Here is an 18812-nt window from a genome sequence, read left to right as displayed (position 1 = left end):
GAGCCCTAGGGAGAGAGAGGCTGGGCACTGCCTGAGCCACCCGACAGCTGGTTGTGGGCAGATATAGGTCACTTAGAGGCTGGTGAAAACAGAGCCCACTAATTAGGGCACCAAATCACTCACTAACCATAGACGAGAGATCAATCTGCTTGGTGACATGAAAAGACCTGAAGGCTTGTGCTCTGCTGTTTATTTGGGCACATTCAGCATCTCTATGATCAAAGACACAAGGCTAAGAAATGCTTTTCTAGAAACACTCAAGCTACAACTTGTTTCAAACAACTTCACACAATTCAACAATTGCTCCATAAATATTTCCTAAGGATTTTCATCTGGGATAAGAGACTTGGTATACTTATCAATGTTTTCTGAAAGTAGGAGAGGATTCTTTATTCCACCTGGCTGCTTTTGTGCTCTGAGACCATGTTTCATGGAATGACAGGAAATGTAGTTCAGTTATTCTTTAAGGGTTTCTACTGAACATACCCTAAACCATATAAGCTAAAAAGTATTCCATTTGGAACATTTATTTTTAAAATAATTTAAATGGCATTTAAATAATGAAACAAGCAGAAATAAATATTTTACTTATTTTTTATACTTTTCTACAAATATAGGAATCATGTTCACACATGTGTAAGAACAATATTTTAATCCATTCCAATGCTTTAGTGTTGAAGTAACTCAACTCCAAGCTGTAATATATGTTTTGATAAGTAATATAATATAAAATTATTTTTATTTAAATAAAATTATGTATAAAACTAGTATTTTAAAATAGTTGAAGTTCTTCCTCTAGTGATAAAACCTGAATATTTCCAAGTCAGTTTACAGGGTGTTGTCCTTTTTTGCAAGAAACTGCTGCTCTAGAGCATCCTAAGCTCATTCTTATTGTAGAAGGTGGCAGTAAAAACAAAGCATACTGTTGCATACCATAGATTCAGTTTTAAAATGTGTCTTATAGTACAGTTACCAAGGAAAAAAAAAACAAACATGTGAATATGTTACTTTTGAGAGGAGCTGTGTGACAGAGTTTTTTTTGGTTAGTTTTGGGGTTTTTTTTCCCATGTACTACTGATAAAGAATGTGCTTTTCAGAAACTACCAGGCTAATGTGTGGACACGGGAAAATGTCCTCCTACAATAAACAAGAATTCTCTCATTAGCAAACTGCTTGAGTGCTACTACAAGGCCTTAGTGCAGCTGGCACAGTTCCTAAGAATAGAATTATTCATTGCCATGGTTACCCATGCTGGAAATATTACCCTTTGCAATCATTGTAAACAAAGATCCTTTCACAACAGTGTAAAAATTAGAGCGCTTCAAGAAGTTAAAGGAAATTATAAATTGTACAGCAGTTGAAGTTATGCCTTGTAAGCACTGTAGCTTTTCTAGCACACCAGGGGTTCAAAAACCCTCTGCAGAGGGCTGATCCTCTCCCAGCCTGAACAACGCGTAAAGATCTCACCTATTGCCACCAAGAGCAGGGTCAGACCCTGAGAGCCAGAGTGCCTGTGTAGCACACCAGCCCTTCTTCATGTCATGGGCCCTCAGTGGAAATGTTCTGTAAAAACCACTCAGAAGGGGCTGGTCAGGGAGAGGCAACAGGTGGGAACTTGGCATATGTGTCACCCATGGAGCTCTCCAGGTGAAGGGTATCACGGAGCTAACTCCCATCAAACCTTTGAGTCCTGGAGGAGAGCAGCCCCTGGAGCTGGCACAAGCTGGGCCAATCTCCGGCATCACACTTGAATAGCTGGAGCAGAAGATATTCCAGCAAAAGACACTTGCACTGTGCAAATGCCCAGCAAGGAGGTGGGTTGGTTCACATGCAAGTACACAGCAGGGGAGTGGGAGAAGCAGGACTAAAACTCAGGCATTCTTTGGTCCTGCAAGTGCCTTTTCCAGCTGGACACATTTCTTCTGGGTTAGTTCAGTTTCTCCAGATGCCCACACCTTCCTTCTGCCTGGTCTGTTGGCACTGTGGGGCTGTGGCCCCAGCACACACACCTGGAGAGGATCTCATCCTGCTGGCAGTTGACAGCAGAGTACAAAGACATCCTAAATAAAACACTTGCAGTGCTGCAAAATTTGAAGTATTTGGCCTGATGAAACCTTTCCCCTAGAAGGCCAGCAATCCCCATTTAGAGGTGGAAAAAGCAGAGGGGTGTGGTTCTGCATTGAAGGTCACAGGAGGACATCTGTGAAAGGATATCACAGCCTGACTCCAATTCTCTGCCCTGTTCTGCAGCCATTCTCCTTCCTGATCCATGTTAAACAGCCCCACAGCAGTGCCAGGGAGCCTGGAGAAGCCCTGCAGAAAAGCCCTAGGGAGGAAAGAGTAATTTCAGTGATGCAGAACAAGACAAGGAAACAAGCAGCCTACAAACCTCAGCAAAGTGGTCCTTACCTCTGCTGGGCAGCTGGGGCACAGCAGAGCATGAGTGATCCTCGCTGCATGGGAGCATTTCTGCGGCGGGGAGGTCTGACAGGCCACGGGAGCTGCAGGTTGGTAACCTCTGGAGGAAGCTCCTGCACATCAGCCAACTGGAAAAAACCAGATGTGACAAGATAACACTGAAATGGAATCCCAGGGGGGAAAGAGAAATTGGGGGAACTTGTTAAGAACCCTGCTGCCATCTGGAAGGCAGGAAGAGGCAGGCATCTGTGAGAAAGTGGCATCTCGGGGGGAGCCTGGGTGCTCGCAGCTGGCTCTGCTTGATGAAAGGCTGGGGAGTAGCTGATGGGACTGCCCTTCCCTGGAAATCGGATCTGAGGGTGAAAGGAAGGTTGGCTTCCATTTTCCCAAGACTTCAGGGTCTGTAGCAGAATCTAAAATAATCACCTCGTGCTGATTGTTGTCCTTGGCAGGAACAGTAACTTTGTGGCCCAAAGGGTTTAAATGAAGATACAAGGGGGGAAATGGGAACACACTGGGCTCTTGATTTGCTAATAGGAGTCTTTTGTGCTGTTTATTGGTTTGGAGCCATCTCCTAGGTCTTAACCCTTTACTCCTTAGTTGCCATGAAAACATGTGGTCTTCCTCGACTATGCTTTTTTTTTTTTTTTCAGAGGTAAGAACTGTTCTTTTTGAGCTTTCTCTAAGCTCCCATCATTGGTGCTAAATCTGGGGCATGGAGAGAGAAGAGGAGGCCTATGCCATGGTAACAGATGCCTTTGAATTAGTAACTGGTTTTCTAGTAACTGATATTTTCTGTAATTCAGCCCAATGAACACCAGCTTAACACTGGCCTTCTCTTATGGAAATGAAGGACAAAAGGCTTTTGCTTTTGGTTAGTCATGTAAATCCTCCGATGAAGCCTATTCTACCAGAAGGGTAGTAAAAGGCTGTGCTATAAATAGTGCTGTGTGTTTGCCTGCGCTGAGGCAGAAATGTAAGGTTTCATAGCTCGGACTGAGGACCCCGGTCGTTTCAGAGCCAGGGGCTGACATTTGCCTTTATGCTTGTGCTCTGATGTCTGTTTTGTTTTCCGATACAGTCATTTATTTTAAATCGGTCTGAATATGCTACATCTTGAGAAAGAATTAAGATCTGGCATGGACAAGTTAACTTGTCTCTGTAATCTCGTCCAACTGTTTTTCCATAAAACATGCGGATTTATGGTGTTTTCTATCAGACCCCAGGAGAAAAGCACAGGGAAATTTAACAGCATGTGGTGATGATAGACATAAATATGTTAAGCCCCTGAGAAAGCAGCAATAGGCAGCTCAGCAAAGGATGCAAGCACCATTTCTGCATTTCTGCAGTTGCTGCATAGGAGCATTTCTTACTGATTTGAATGAAGCTGTTTAGACGCAGCAGCTGCGTAATCAGACACTAAATCTGCTATGATAATGACTGGATGTGGTCTAATTGGGAGGATCAAAAACTTAATGAGTTAACAGGGGAGAAAAAAGACATCTATAAGAGAAAGAGTAGCAGGGGTGATTTCTTCACTGTAAGTGCTGCATTTTTTGTGCAATCTGTTATCTGTCATTAAACAAAATCTATTAGTGCAGAATGTGAAAGTCAGAGAAAGACAGATGTAGATTCAATCATCCCAACTGTAAAGATAGACCAAACCTAGCTAAATCCTTATCTGTCTCTATTTTTCCTTTAGGACTACTCAGAACAATCCTTTTGACTGTTTTCAATGTTTTTCTGATCCTCTACATCATTTTAGTAGAGCAGATAATTTTTTCATGTCCACTTTAGATTGTGATCAGTATCTCCACAACCACAGTCAAAAGGAGGTTTTTCCGTACTCGTATTTACTAAGATATATTTGCCTTAATTTATTCAAATGTATGTCCTTGCAAAATTAGGCTGTGTTTTTGTCTTTACAGGTGAACAAATGAAGCTGGGCAGGAATGAAACAGATTTGCTTTACATGACATGCATAATTTATGTCCTTAAAATACAGTTTGGTCATGGGATTTTTGCTTTCTTTGCATTCTGCATGTTACCCTGCATGTTCCCAGCTCCATGCAAAGAGCTCAGCAGCATTTGTTCTCACACTGGCCTACAACTGAATATGCTCTTGAAGCATGTTGAGCCACATTGGTGCCCTGGAGGCATCCATCTCCCTGTGAAGAAAAAGAGGACACTGCTGACTGCAAGGCTTCTGACTGCCCCAGGTTTACTGCCTCAACCTCTCCCATCACCTCCATGATTCTACCCAAGCAACCTCTGCTCATTCAAGACCCCAGAGAACCTTTATTCAAGTCTCTTTTCTATCCAAGGGACTTAAGAGCAGAAGGCTGATGAGGCCAGAGGAGGAACCTATCTGTGACTCCTGGGAGAGCAGACCCAGGCATGTGATGCTCTGGAGCCTGCCCAGTGCAAGCACTTAAATGATAGTGAAATTTGAGGATAAAACTTCAGACCACAGGTTCTGAGCAGCAACACCATGGAGTGCAGCTGATTTTGTGGATGTGACTTTAAAATGTGGCACCTGCAGACTTCTGTAAGTTGGGAAAGGAAGCAGTGGAAGGACTCAGACCTCCCTGGTCCAGGACAGCACTCCATCAGAAGGCACAAACCCTCCCTCCCCTCTCTGGTGGCACCCTTTGCTCAAGGTCACCTTTCCCCTGGCACTCACATGGGAGTGCTGCACAGAGGCACTTTGTGAAGGGACTTTGCATAAGGACGAAGCATCAGCATGGGTCATTTGTTAGTCCTTTCAGTAACTGCAGGGAGCTGTACTTAAGAGACTCATTGCATTTGTCATAAGCTGGAAAATACACACATAATGATTGAGGACAAGTCTCCTTCATTAGTCAAAACAGGAGACCTTCTGTTCCCAAGGTCTAAGTGAATACCTGATCCAAGTGTTAAGGGTCTTAGCAGAGCATAAACAGTGATGTCATTAGAGATGAAGCAGTTTCTTGGTCCTCAGCTGCCATAGGAACATCCATAGCTGCTGAAATAACCCTTTGAAGAACTGTGGAGCCTCCTCCCCATCCCCCTCAGGGCACTGTGGAATGGTTTTAATTGGAAGCAAATGTGCAATGTGGTAGGTGGAAGCAGGCATCTGCTCAATGTGAGCTCCTAGTAAACAACTCCTGTACAATGACTTTGAAAGGGAAAAATATCATGATTCAAGAGAAAGGTTTTAAAATTAGACTGGTACTCACTCATGGTCAGTTGACTCGTCCATTAGACTTGCCAACACTCCTTACCAATTATTCAAAGTCAAGAATATTATCTTCTCTTTGTTGCTTGGTAGATTTTGAATGGAGCATTCACCTTCAGTGTATGGGTCACAGAGGGATTTCCAGGTCATCACTCCCATTGCAAACACTTCTGCAGTAAGATGGGCTTGAAAGTCATAGAGATGTACTGTTGGGAATGATTGATTTTGGTTTGAATCAGCAAGTGACTTTTAGCTCAATATTAGAAACTTCATTTTGATTTCAAAAAGAAAATTTGGACCAAGTCTTGTTTCAGGAGATTTAAAATTTTTTTTTCTGTCACAGTGGATCTGGCAGGTTATTGTCATCTGGGTTTGTGGAAGGTGTTAACAGCTCTATCACACAGATCTACAGTTATCAAGGTCCATGAGCTTGCTGCACATTTGCCCTGCACTTCACTGAAACTCCTTTGACCCCCATTATCCCAGTAGCCACACTTGGACAAAAGCAAGGTAACCATCAGGCAATCTGTGTGGCAACAAATTTAAACCACAATTCTGCTTTCAGATGCATGGGATAAAAGACAGGAACGTGCAATAGCGGAAATAGACTGAGAAGGCCTGAACGTAAAACTGTTTGTGCAGTAAATCACTGGGAAAACATTTCTTCAGCCTCGTTCCAACTACTGGAAAGAGGAGTTATGCTTTTGTGAGCACAGGATCAATTGTGTCACCGTGTCCTTCTCCTTACTAGAATTAATGAGCTTTTCATGCCTTTTGCTTTGTTGTTCCTGAAAACTATTGAGCGGATTTTATTTCAGCTCTCACTCTGGCTGGCTCAGAATATTCCACGGGAGAACCTTGAGCAAGGCACTGCTACTTAGCTCAGCAAAGTAAATAAACTTAAGGATTAAAACTTGACTGATGCAAATGCTTTTTGCATGTTCAAAATGCAAGATATTTAGCGAAAGTTGCAAACCAGAGGTTTTAATAAATGTAATTTAGTAGTCACAGGAAGGAAGAGATGTTTTAAAGGTAGGATAAGTAGCTTACTGCAGGCTGCATTTTCTAGCTGTCACACCAAAACTGCAACTCCAAGGTCAATTTGTGCCAAAAGAACAAACTTACCCACTTGCTTCTCAACCAGGAGTATCACAAAACAAAGCTGATTTGGACAACAAAACAAAAACTCAGGCCATTTCATTGTGTAGGTGGTTTAAAGGGAAAAAAATGTCCAAAACCAAACAAAATCCACATGCCAATGAAACAGAAGACCGTAAGACCAAAACTCTCATTTCTGATAGTCCTCCTTTAAGTAGCAAATTCAGTTTAGTGATTTTATGATGTTATTAGTAAAACTGCTAAAGGCATTTCTACATAAAAATGAAATTGCACACTTGCCCAAGTATCCTCTTTTATGCTATTTTGGTGACATAACTCCCTAATGTCTTGCTTTGAAAAGTTTAGTATTTTCCAGGGCACTCGATAGATTTGCTCTAACTTGAACATCAAAAAGTAACTTTCACGTTCATCAATGAAAAGTGACAACTGATTTTATTGACTGTTTCCATTATAACACATGACAGTGGGAATATCTTTCACTGTTAAGATTTTTGAATGGAAGAAAAGTGCAGTTAGTCTGAGTTCCTTACATTCATTAGAAGCAAGACTATTGAAACCATCAACATTTACAATGACACATAAGCAAACACCAGAATCAGTGCCAATAAATACACAGAGTACCAAAATAAATATTTACAGAATTAAAAATATAACAAACACTGATTAGTATATCCTTTTGAACTGCCAGGGAAGAAAGACACCTATTGCTATCAGTTAGGTTGTAAATACATTAAGAATACAGTGATTCGAAGAGACACGTACTCATTGAAGTTTGTAGAGGTGGAAAGGAGCAGAGTGTGTCTAACAGTCTGTTATAAAAACAGCCCCCTGGAATGTTGTGAGCTTTCATTAAGAAGGAGTTGGTGCACACAGGCCCACCAGATTATTACCAAACCTCTTAGATGTGAAGAGCAGGGAGTTCTGGCTTTACTCACTCATTATCTCAAATAGGTTGTACGCTACCTTACAGGAGGTGGCTGACGCAAAAAATACAAGGAAACATTCTAATTAACAGTGATCTGTCAGCTATATCACATCTTACAGAAGCAGGCTGAGTGACCTCTAACAGGACACACAGGTCCCCTTCAGCACACAGGAGGCACCGAGAGCATTGGTTTGTCTGGTGCAGTCCCTGCTACCCTTTTCTCAGGCACACCATGATGTTTAAGCAGAATTGGGCTGTCATAAAGGACTGTATTTTCTGGGTTTGTTGTATTTCCCATCACCCACTTTCATACCTCATCTCCTATTTCAACAGGGCCATAACACCAGGCTTCAACATCAGAACTTTTCTGAGACAATGTCTATTAACAAACAGAGCAAGGAAAATTCAGATGGAGCCAAGTTATGGGATCCTCACTCAAAAACCATCAGCACATACAGATTGCTGGTGGAATGAGTCTAGCTATTGGAACAGTCTAGCTGTTTCAATTTCACCCACGGTAGAGGATTTATTTTAATTTCACAAAAAAGCAACAGCTTTAGTCTTGCTCCCCCTTTAGAAAAGCAGGATAATGTTGCTCAGTACCTGGTGCTGCTTCACAATGTGTCTTACACTCCCTCCTCACTTGTCCTTGGGCTGCAAGGGTGCAGCCAGAGCTCACCACTCTGCCTAGGGCTTGTGTCTTTGCATCTTCCTGGCAAAATGAGGGTGGAGAGCAGCAAGATGCCATAGAACAGTGCTGGGCTACAGGGTATTTGTGAATGTTTCTGTGCTGAAACTGCCTTTAGAAACTAAGACACTGGGCGCTGCTCAGGTGTTGATGAGAGCAGTCACACAGTAGTCCACCTGCAGGAGCACTGGCTTCAGCACACTTGAACTCCCACTGGCTCCTCCCCCAGTGTAACACAGCAACCCCAGCATCAGTGCAAGAAAGAAAGCACACAGGTTTTTTAGGCATATGTGTAACTCTTTTTCCACAAGGACAAGAGGTCCAGGCCTTGCTTTCAGCCCATCTCCCAGATGCCCTCCCACCCCAGCACAGCACCACCATCCCTGCCTTTCCGGACAAGAGGTCCAGGCCTTGCTTTCAGCCCATCTCCCAGATGCCCTCCCACCCCAGCACAGCACCACCATCCCTGCCTTTTCCTGCTGCTGTCCAGGGCTGACACCTCCACATGGCAACACCTTGCACCCCTCTGCTGGCACCACATGGTGACATCAGACAGCAAATTCTGCCAATTCTGCTGGTGGCTTGGGGTGCCTTGCTCCCCCAGTCCACAGGCTGCAGGCAATTTGGGACACACCTTCCCCTCTGCTGCCGTTAACCAAGAGTTATATTTTAAGGTCAGCCTTAATTCAAAGCATATAAAACCAATTTTCTTTTACGAGAACATTACGTTCAAAGCTTCCAATGTATCTGTAGAAAAAGCCCATGGAAACAACCTGATACTGATTTAGCAACTGTTTTGATGCAACATCATCCAAAATAATAAAAATCGGTAAAAGATCTTACCATTCTTACCATAAGTCCCCACATACCTTCTCCCTAATGACACATTTAAAATGTGGCTGTGCAATAATTAAAGGGAGGCTTCTTTAGTTACCATATCTTAAACATGAACAATGACAAAATAAGCAGGGGGTTAGAGCTCTGGAAAGAATCTGGTTCTGTTTTTGCCATCAAGAGTTAAATTAAGGAAGGCAGTGATTGTGTTAGCTGTAATTTAAACATGCTGAGCACTGGAGTTATGTGCAGGAGTGCAGCTTGTTAAGATGAGAAACAATGGAAAGACATGTTTTGCATTCAGATCAGTGAAAACACTACCACAGTAATATAAAAGACTGCACAAACACCTGAATAACATTAATCTGGAAAAAAAAAAAGGAAAAAAAAAGGAAGACTTGTTTAAGAAACACTTTCTATTTCCTTAAGATTAAGAGATTAAGGACCTCTGCCAGTTCTTACTGGAGTCAGTGGAAGCTTTGCCACAGCAGAACTGGACCCTGGAAGGAGATTGTCCTATTGGCAAATGCCAACAGTTTCTTAACTTTGTGGCCATAGCTGGATTAGCTTTTATTGCAGAGCATTGCATGGATGTGATGTCAAGTAGGCAAAGCAATCTTCTTTTAGCCATTCCTACAAGAAGCCTTTCAGCCTGGCAGTTTAAATTCCTTGCCCTGTGAGGTGCATAACTTTTCCTCTCTATACTACAACTTTGGCTCTATTTATTTAAGTATGTGCAGAAAGGAAAAAGGAAAGCAATGATAAAATCTGGGCACAGTCTCCATAACAAACAGCTCCTGGGCTTTCCTACAAGAGTGACCTGTTCCCTGCTACATTTACTAAATTGTCCACAACAGGAAAGTGGAGGATTGTATTCCATGCTATGCAAAATATCACTCAACATCCTCATGAGAGTGTATGAGATCACACAGCAGACATCTCCATTTTAAATATCTTTGCTACTTATTCTGAGGGAGTTTCATTTTTTCAAGCCCAAGAAGTAGAAGCAAAGACCTCCTGAAGAGGAGGCATAGTGGCAGCAGCTCCTCTTTTTTAGTGCTGGAAGGCTAGATCAAAAATCTGTTTCCCAAGCAACTGTAGTATGGTTTAGAAGGAATGAGAGACGTGGGAAAAAAAAAAAAAAAAAAAAGAAATAAAAGCATCCTAGGCAATAGTACTCGCTGTTTTGGGTGGAGAAGCCTTCTAAGGCAAGAAGAGTTTTAACAACCTGCTTTTGCAGGAATCAAGGCCCCCATGATGTGGCTCAAGTGGTTATAGCTATTATTTCTTTGCATATAACAAGTTCTTCCATTTCTCTCTACATGAAATGGACATAGGAAACACCAAATCAGTGCTGAATGTTCCTACCCAAAATGCTCACAAGGAAGACAAGATATGAACTAATGACAAGTAAAAAATCCCTGTGAGTTAAATTAAAAATAAATTGTCCCCTGAAAACGAACAGCAAGACAAACTGAGATACCTCATGCTCACAATAAACAGCACGTGGACTCAGGACAAGGGAATCCTATCATCCCCTCCCTCCCACCCCTCAGTGGAAGGGAGGGGTGTTCAGCAGGATCCAGTCCCAGGCCACTGGGGACAAATGACAGTGTATTCTTAGCACTGAATCTCAGAAGAGTCAGTTGTTGTGCAGTTCTGCTCAGACACGTGGGGCTATGTCATCGTAATAAAAACATAAACAAAGGGGGAGAAAAAAAAGAAAAGACAAAATGGAAACCAAAAACAAACCCTGCAGAAGCTGTCATGTGTGAACTCTGCCAAGACTCATTTCTGCATTGTTTTTGACTTGGTGTCAATTTGTTTTTCCAAGACAGAAGCCCCAGCCTTTCATCTCAGTAACTATGAAAATACATTTTCAGGCCACCTTGCCTAGAATGCCCTGTTGCGGGCTGTTGGATAACCATCTGCCTTGTAAGTGGCTATTGTTGCTGTGATCTGTCCCTTTCATACCATTATCTTCCTGAAAAGCCTTTTCTAAAAGTAGTCCATCAGAGCAGGGAAAGAAAAACCTCGGTGCATGGCCACACAGCAGAATCAATGGCTCCCTTTGATCTGCAAGCTCAGTCAGTACTACAAATTTAAGAAACAACAAGGTTTTGCTTTGCTAAGCAAAGCCTGTTAATTTGGCTCATCTGCACTCACAGCATCTTACTGAAAATGCCATCTGTATCAGATGTTTTAAGACTTTGGTGCAATATTCGCTTAGTTTAGATAAATAATATTGTAAGATTCATTAAAAAATAATCAGTGAATTAATTTTCATAGTGTACATCTATGCATGTAGTTTTTAAAATTCAGTCCTCTACTACCCTGAATGGCGGTGAGGATATTCACAGTGGATAAAGAAAATGCTGGTTGTTGATGGAATAAGACTGAAGATAGTTTTCTCTTGTTCTAGTCATGGAATTTCCTCTGAAATCTACTACGAATGTTTGAGTCCTATTACTGGCAAGTGCAAAATGCATATGCTCTACATGGAAAATAACACCTCTTATGTCTGTTGCAGGCCACACATCTAGTACAGGAAACTTAGCTCCTATCATGACAAAACAAGTCCACAAAAACATAATTTCATGCTACTGAAAGAAAATCTTTTGTGCTGATATAAAGGAGAGGAGTGTATACCACTGAAATCACTGTAGATAGCTATAAAACACTATGCAATATATAGAAAAACTCTAAGAACGTACAAAATCTACCAGGAGGGACCTGAAAGTGCAAAGAGTACACGTAACTAAATACCAAGTCCTGATCTATAAAATCCTTTATGAACGACACACAGCTGATAATTACAAAGCATCATTCAGACCACCAAATAACAAATGAAACAAATAAAGAAAAACATACTTTAAGGAAATCAAAACAATGACACCATTGGGAATGTTATCTTTGGGACTCAGAACACCGTTTCTACCTCAATACCTACCAAAACCAGGGAAAATATGTGCTTGAACAGGGTAACATAAATAAGAATGCAAGCTACCACAAAATGCCTCAGGACTATTACCTCTTTATGTCTCAGCCTTTAAACCCAGCAAGCCATTAACTGTTTGTTCTTAGGCATCTCACAGTATTTTACAGGGATCTTTCAGGAATTATATATAGGTCTAAAGAAAGCCTTTGAACCTCCTTTCAATGATTGTTTAGGCATTGTGTGGAGCTATACAAATATATTTGTATGAAAATTGAAAGCCCTAGTAAATATTAGATCTTCTTTTACCTTTTGAAATAAAAAACATAGATGGCTTAAAGACAAACGTGAATTTTAGAAGTACAAAGTTAATTTGAACATTAAATTGTATCTTTACTCTTACACAACCATTACCCTGAATCAACGTCAGCATGTCGCAGTGATTCGAACTACTGACGCCCTACTACCAGCTACTTTCCCATTTTCCTTTTAAGGATATGATTGTCCTTAAAATATGTACATAGCAAGAAGCCAAACAAACCGCCGAGAGATTTGCAAAGTGTGCTTACAGCGGGTATGCGACAGAAAGCTTGAGGGAGTGGCTGTGGAGCACCTGGCCTGGGCAGCTGCCCTCCCACCCATGCCCCACGCCAGCCCAGGGCGCCTCGCTCCAGGGGTCAGCACCGAGGAGGAGGCTGCTCGCCACCGTGGATGGAGGAAAAAAAACATGGCAGGAAAACAAAGGAGAGAGAGAAGAATGAAGGGAAGCCAAAGCATTTTAATGATGATTTGTGTTAGTGGTTACGTGATGGGGGGTTAGTCTAGTGTCACACTATTGGTTTCTCAATACAGACATGCCACAATGCAAACAAAACACATATGATGAATAATTTGACACACACGAGTCCTGTAGAGATGGCAGCTGGTATCTCCTAGTGGGTTTAAAGATGCACTACTCCTACTACCTGTACTCAGTGCTTCCAGTTTTTATGGTACTACCAACACATCCTCCCTCCCTCTCAACTTCCAGTACCCTATAGAATCTCTCAGCACAATTTGTCCTTAGAACGAAATGGGGAATTATGACTTTTCTGCAGACTTGTCATGCAAGTAAAGATGCATCCCTTACAGTCAAACAAAAACAAAAGAATGGGAAAAGGAATGTCATGTTTAGGGCTGAGGAGCAGGAAAATATTCCATGTTATGTACATACATCCTTCTGAGGGCGTTTCAGCGTTCATTTCTAAAATGCACAAGTGGAGTCAGACCAAACGCAAATCCCTTTCTCGGGCAAAGGAAAGCATGGCCAGCGTGTTTGGAGGCAGATGTGGAGCACAGCCTCCAGGCTGTGCATGGGAGTGCTCACACGAGCGAGCGTGAGTGTGCACAGCCTTGGCTGGCGCAGGGAGCCTGCCAGGAGCCGCGTGCTCGCTGCACATGCATATGTACAACATGTCTGTGTGAGAGGGCACATAGGGAACCACACACGTACACGTCAGGAAGAAAACATAAAATAATCCTCTTTGAAGTGTATTAAGGTTCTTAAACCATGAAAACAGGGGCTGGTCAGGGAAACTAACACTTTCACTGGGATGCTGCAACTCGGTATTAAATTCTGCAGCAATTTCAAAACTGGCTGTCAGTTTCACCTTCGTGACTTTAAGGTCATTTCCCCAGTGAACCACGAATCATGCATATACATATATACAATTCTTATTATGGTATTTCCTGGCTTTTTATGGTTTGCCTACAACCTTAATATCCTTCAAATGTATATTCTGTATATTTCTTTTCCTTTTTTTTTTTCTTTTGATTTAAGAGACAATAAAACCAACTGCTATGTAAGATCAGACCCATTAGCTTCAATGATGTGAATTTAGGATTCTCTGCATAATATAGACATGTATTTTTTTAAAATGTATATTATTTTTTTAGATACACTGGAGCATATATTTTATATTAACTGTGGTCTGATGATTAAATACTTATATCAAAATATTTTGTAAATACATAACATTTACCTTTAGACTTCAGTGATTTTTAGAGCTTTTTCAGTGTATCATAAAAATATGTCCTCAGGCACATTAAAACCCTATTATATTTCTTTGAAATGTTGCCAATGCCCCTGTATAGTAGCCACTATTCAAAAAAGTCATGGCCATTAATACATTTCTCCTAAAATCCAAGACCATCCGACCATTTTATGTACCACTAGATTACCATATTTTTTTCTCTCTTAAAGTAAAATTATTCTGGCATTATTGAGAATGAAAATAAAAAGCAATGAGAACCCAAACTTTCTTTAAATAGTCAAAAAACTAATTTTATATATTTTAAAAAATAATACTTAAAAAACACATTTCTTTGCTGGGTTCCTTCTTGGTAAGGTTTAAGCCCAGAGCAACTTTGTCTAAACCCCTGAAAATAGAGGTTTGCAGTGGCAGTGCTGTCAGAACATCAGCTCTGAGCCATGGAATATGCCACTGGAATAAAATCAGCACTTCAGACTTACTAATCTGGGGATGCATGAGCCCATACAAACCAGAGTTTTTCTCTAATTTAAGGTACTTACACAAAGTTCTATCCTTTTAGAACTGTAAAATTATCTACCTATAAAAACTAACTCTTGCTTAAACTCTAGATAATAAGGACAGGTGATTTTTTTTTTTTTTATAAAAAATCTGCTAAAACACATATATATTTACACACGGCGAGCAAGTTATTGTATAAACGTGGACAGTGTGTATATATTGGCATTTAGTAAAATGTTTCCCTGAACCTGATTGTATGCATTATCGGACAAGTATTGATGTAAACATCTGAACCTACGTCAGGTGTCTCTGTTACCCATTTACATTAGACCAGATCAAAACCAACCAGACAGACAGACAAACGAAAATATGTTTTCCTGTTAGACGAGTCCACCTAACTCCTTAGTTTTATCTCCTGCACACAAGTCAATCAAGTCTGCTGCTGAGCAGTGTTCTCGTTCCTACAGCAGGTAAAATACCTGTTAGGTGGGTTGTTTTCTGCTTGGCATTTTTTCCAGCGTCTTCTGGAGCAAACATCGTTTCCAGAGCCAGGCAGGCACCTGGCCTCTCCTCCTCCCCGAGGAATGATTAAAAGATAAGTGTATTGGAGAACCTCTTATGTCGCTCCTTTTGTAACGCTGTTCCCTTGAAGAACTCATGACACTGCTTTGCACAAGGAAGGATGGTCATAATCCAAGTCCTGCTTCCAGAAAGGCATGTAAAAATGAACCTCCCCAGTGTTTAGTGTTGCAGAAAAAAGATATAAATGTAAAAAAAAGTGCTCAAAAAGAAGTTGACTTATTGTATTCGGCCATACAGTCTAGTAAGAAGAGACTCAGCAGTGCAGGCCCATGGAGTACAGTGAAGGAAGCCTTTTAGGTGACTTTCTTCAGGTGATGCAAAACAAATTCATTATCTGTGGTCTCCTATGCAGACTTTCCCGCATGGATTTCGTTCTCTGTCTTTGTCTCCACCTCTCACCCAACTACTTTTTGGCACTGTCCTGGTACGTGGCAGTTTTCACTGTTGTCCCTGCTACGCCCCTGTTACTGACCCGGCGTACCAGGACTTTGGAGACGGGGATTTTTGTTCTGTGCATCTCACTTTTGGCCAGGTGATGGTGTGCGATGTGATGGCTGTTACTGGCATCTGCTCCATGGCTGGCGGGATGCGACGAAAGGTGTTTAATGCTGATGGGTATCTTGGAGTCCTTGGCTGTGCTTGAGGGTGTTTTCAGTGAGCTCACGGTCGTTATTGGAGACACGGGCTTGGAGCGTGGCACACTGGAGACTTCCTCGTTTGTAGGCCCCGCTGGTGGGTTCTCATCCGGCTCAGCATAAAGGTCATAGAGAGCATCTCCACTGTAGCTATCCCTGGGAAGGGTTTCCTTCTGGATGCTTGTGGAACTGTCTTCCTCGGGACCAGGGGTGGTGGAATCCCAGTAGCCCTCATCACTGTTTGGGACGCCCTCGTGCTGCTCCTTTTCCCTGCTCTTCTGCTCCTCTTTGTGGTTCAGGTGAATGGCAATCTGGTGGTGGCCACCACGTTTCACCACCACCCTGTTCTGGGCCCCCTCGGTACCTCGGGTTTCCTTCAACCCCTCGGGCTTCTTTGTCCCTCCTCCGCTTCCTCCTCCTTGTGTCTGAGTCTCGTCTGTGTGTGAGAGCATATCCCAGAACTCCTGCAGGCAGGTGTCATCCACCTGGTCGGGGCTGGCCATCTCCTCCCCTCCTCCCTGGTAGGCCACCATGGTGGGGTGCTTCTTGGTGGCACCCAGCTTGCTGGGCCCGGGGGTGCTCTTCTCGCAGACGCCACTCCCGCCGCCCACATCCTCCTCATGGTCCGCAATAATATCTCCGCAGCCTGTAAGAGAGTCAAAGCTTTTCAGTGAAGTCACGTCAGCAAACATCAAACAAATACGATCAATCGATTGCTCTGAGGGTGGATCAACAGAGGAAGGGTCAGGGGCGGCTGCCGTCTCTTGACCGCTATCACAGTGAGGTTCAACAGGGGGGATAGTCGTTATTGGAATGTCACCTGTTATCGCCGCATCCTTCGCGGTCCCAACCTCTCCGGCGGCCGGCTCCGGTCGCTCGCGGCTGAGCTCCTCGGGTGGCCGCGTTGCGGCGGGCGGCTCCTCCCGGGCCGGGGGGCTGCTGGCCCGCGGCTCCGCTCCGCCCGCTTCGGGCTCCTGGGCCGCGGCGGGCGCCTCGCCGCTGCGCTTCTCCCGCGGCGGCTCCGGCGCGGCGTCTCCCGCGCCGCTCGGGCTCTCAGACAAAGGTTTCGGCGGCTCCTCCTTGATGCACTCCAGGCTGGCGGTCAGGGACCCCGGCATGATAAGGCCGGACGGGATGTCCGAGGTTTCCCCCCTCTCCTCCTTGCCGTTTTTGTCCTTTTTGTGCCATCGCATGCTGCTGAAGATCCCCTTCAGCCCCTTCTTTTGTCTGCCGCCGGCCCGCGGCTCCGCTCCCTCCGCCTGCCTGCCGTTCTTCCTCAGCAGCGAGAAGAAGCTGTGCGACTTGGCCACCGCGCTGCTGGCGGGGCCGCCGAGGCTGCCGGCCGGCCGCTCCCGCACCTCGCGGCCCTGCGCCTCGCCGCCGCTCGGTTCCTCCTTCTTGCTGCTCTCCAGCACCGCGTCGGCCAAGCCGTCGTGCGTCCGGCTCCGCACCATCCCCGGCTTGCCGGCGTCCTTCCCCTCCCCGCCTCGGCTCCGCACCCCGAAGATGCTCGGCATGGTTCCCCCGGACTTCCTTCTCCTGAAAAGCTTGAAGGCGGTTTTGTTAATCCTCCCCGACGGCTGCTCGGCGGCCGGGGGCTCGGCACAGTCGCAGTGCGAGTCCATTTCTGCCTCTGCCGCTGCTGCCGCGGCCGCCGCGGCTTCCCCTCCGCCGCGGAGAGCGGTGCGATCCCTCAGTGACAGCCCCGCCGCCGCCGCCCGCCCGTCTCCATGGCAACCCGGCGGAGGGAGGGAAGGAGGGGGATAAGCCGCTTTCCCCCCGCCAGGCCGCCGCCGCCGCCGCCCGTTCCGAGCCGCCCCGCGCCGCCGCAGCGCCGCCCGCCCCGCCGCCCTTACATAACGCAGCCCCTGCCCACCGCCCGCCGCCTCTGCCGCGCACAGCCCGGCTCTCGGGTGCCCCGGGAGGGTGCCGCGCCCGGCAGGGCAGAGCTCGGCGTTTATTCATGAGAGCCTTTTACATCGCCCCTGTGTCCTGCCGGCACGGTCGCACCGCGACCCGGACCGCGGGCATTGCGCGACCGAAGCCGTGGGCTGGGGGATGCAGCCGAGCGCTCCCAGCGCCCACGGAAAGCGGGGGCCGGGAGCGCTGGGGGGTGGTGGAGGTCTGCAGGTGCCAGTGCACCACTGCACTGGCAGACACTGCACTGGGACAGACGGGTGAGGAAATGGAACACACAGACTGAACCCAGTACGTAAATACTCCCGGGGGCAGAGGAAAAGGATGCCAAGTTCTTCCCCTCCACTTGCTTTCCCATCTCCTGCCTCACCAGGACGACTCGCACCGTCCCCGCGTCCCCCTTTCTCCACAGTGCCCGGGGCCACGTGTGCCCACTGCCGACGACCAGAGGGGAGCAGTGGTACACACGAACCTTTTCCCGGCCCCTGCATTCACAGCGCAAAGTCATGGCTCCAAAATCATGTTCATGCCGAATTCCCACTGGGGATGATGGCCAGCCGTCCAGTCACATCTGGTGGCTGGTGTCACCCTGACCGCGAACTTCCTAACTGGCTGTAAATCTATCCCAGCTGGGAATGGAACAGAGCAGAGAGTTGGGAGGAACCTACAGCGGTCATCTAGCCCTGACCTAACGGCGTTAGTAGGGGTATTGTCCAAATGCCTCTTAAACACCGACTTGGGGCATCAACCACCTCCTTAGAAAGCCTGTTTGAGTGTTTACCACCCTCTCAGTAAAAGAAATACTTCCTAATATCTGAGTTTGAACCTCCCCTGGTGCAGCTTCGAATCATTCCCATGCATCCTGTCACTGGATACCAGGGAAAAGAGCTCAACACCTCCCTCTCCACTCCCCCTTCTCAAGATGCTGTGAGGAACAGAGAGGTCACCTCTCAGTCTCATTTTCTCTAAACCAGACAACCCCGGCCAAAATAACCAGCCCTGGGCTCTGGA

The 18812-nt window shown here is 45.0% G+C and overlaps 1 protein-coding gene across 4 annotated transcripts; it reads right to left on the bottom strand.

Annotated features, from left to right (window-relative positions):
- Positions 1 to 219: 219 nt before the first annotated feature.
- On the bottom strand, positions 220 to 17602 carry AMER2 (APC membrane recruitment protein 2). 4 transcript variants are annotated; one of them, XR_001524423.2, is made up of 4 exons: positions 15147 to 17602; positions 5637 to 5841; positions 2410 to 2546; positions 220 to 2326 (listed from the first exon to the last, which is right to left on the bottom strand). XR_001524423.2 is itself a non-coding variant. In XM_015645437.1 (2 exons), exons 1-2 carry the CDS (start codon positions 17507 to 17509, stop codon positions 15653 to 15655), a joined length of 1683 nt encoding a protein of 560 aa, XP_015500923.1. In that variant the 5' UTR covers positions 17510 to 17602; the 3' UTR covers positions 12895 to 15652. The 4 variants fall into 4 exon arrangements, 1 of the variants encoding a protein (XP_015500923.1); XR_001524424.2 differs by lacking the exon at positions 5637 to 5841 and having other exon boundaries at positions 222 to 2326; XR_001524425.1 differs by lacking the exons at positions 220 to 2326; positions 2410 to 2546 and having other exon boundaries at positions 3054 to 5841.
- Positions 17603 to 18812: the final 1210 nt, after the last annotated feature.

This window comes from Parus major, chromosome 1 (assembly GCF_001522545.3).
Source record: "Parus major isolate Abel chromosome 1, Parus_major1.1, whole genome shotgun sequence".
Taxonomy (NCBI): Eukaryota; Metazoa; Chordata; class Aves; order Passeriformes; family Paridae; genus Parus; species Parus major.
Note: the sequence above shows the minus strand (reverse complement) of the source record. Positions and strands in the feature narration are given on the sequence as shown.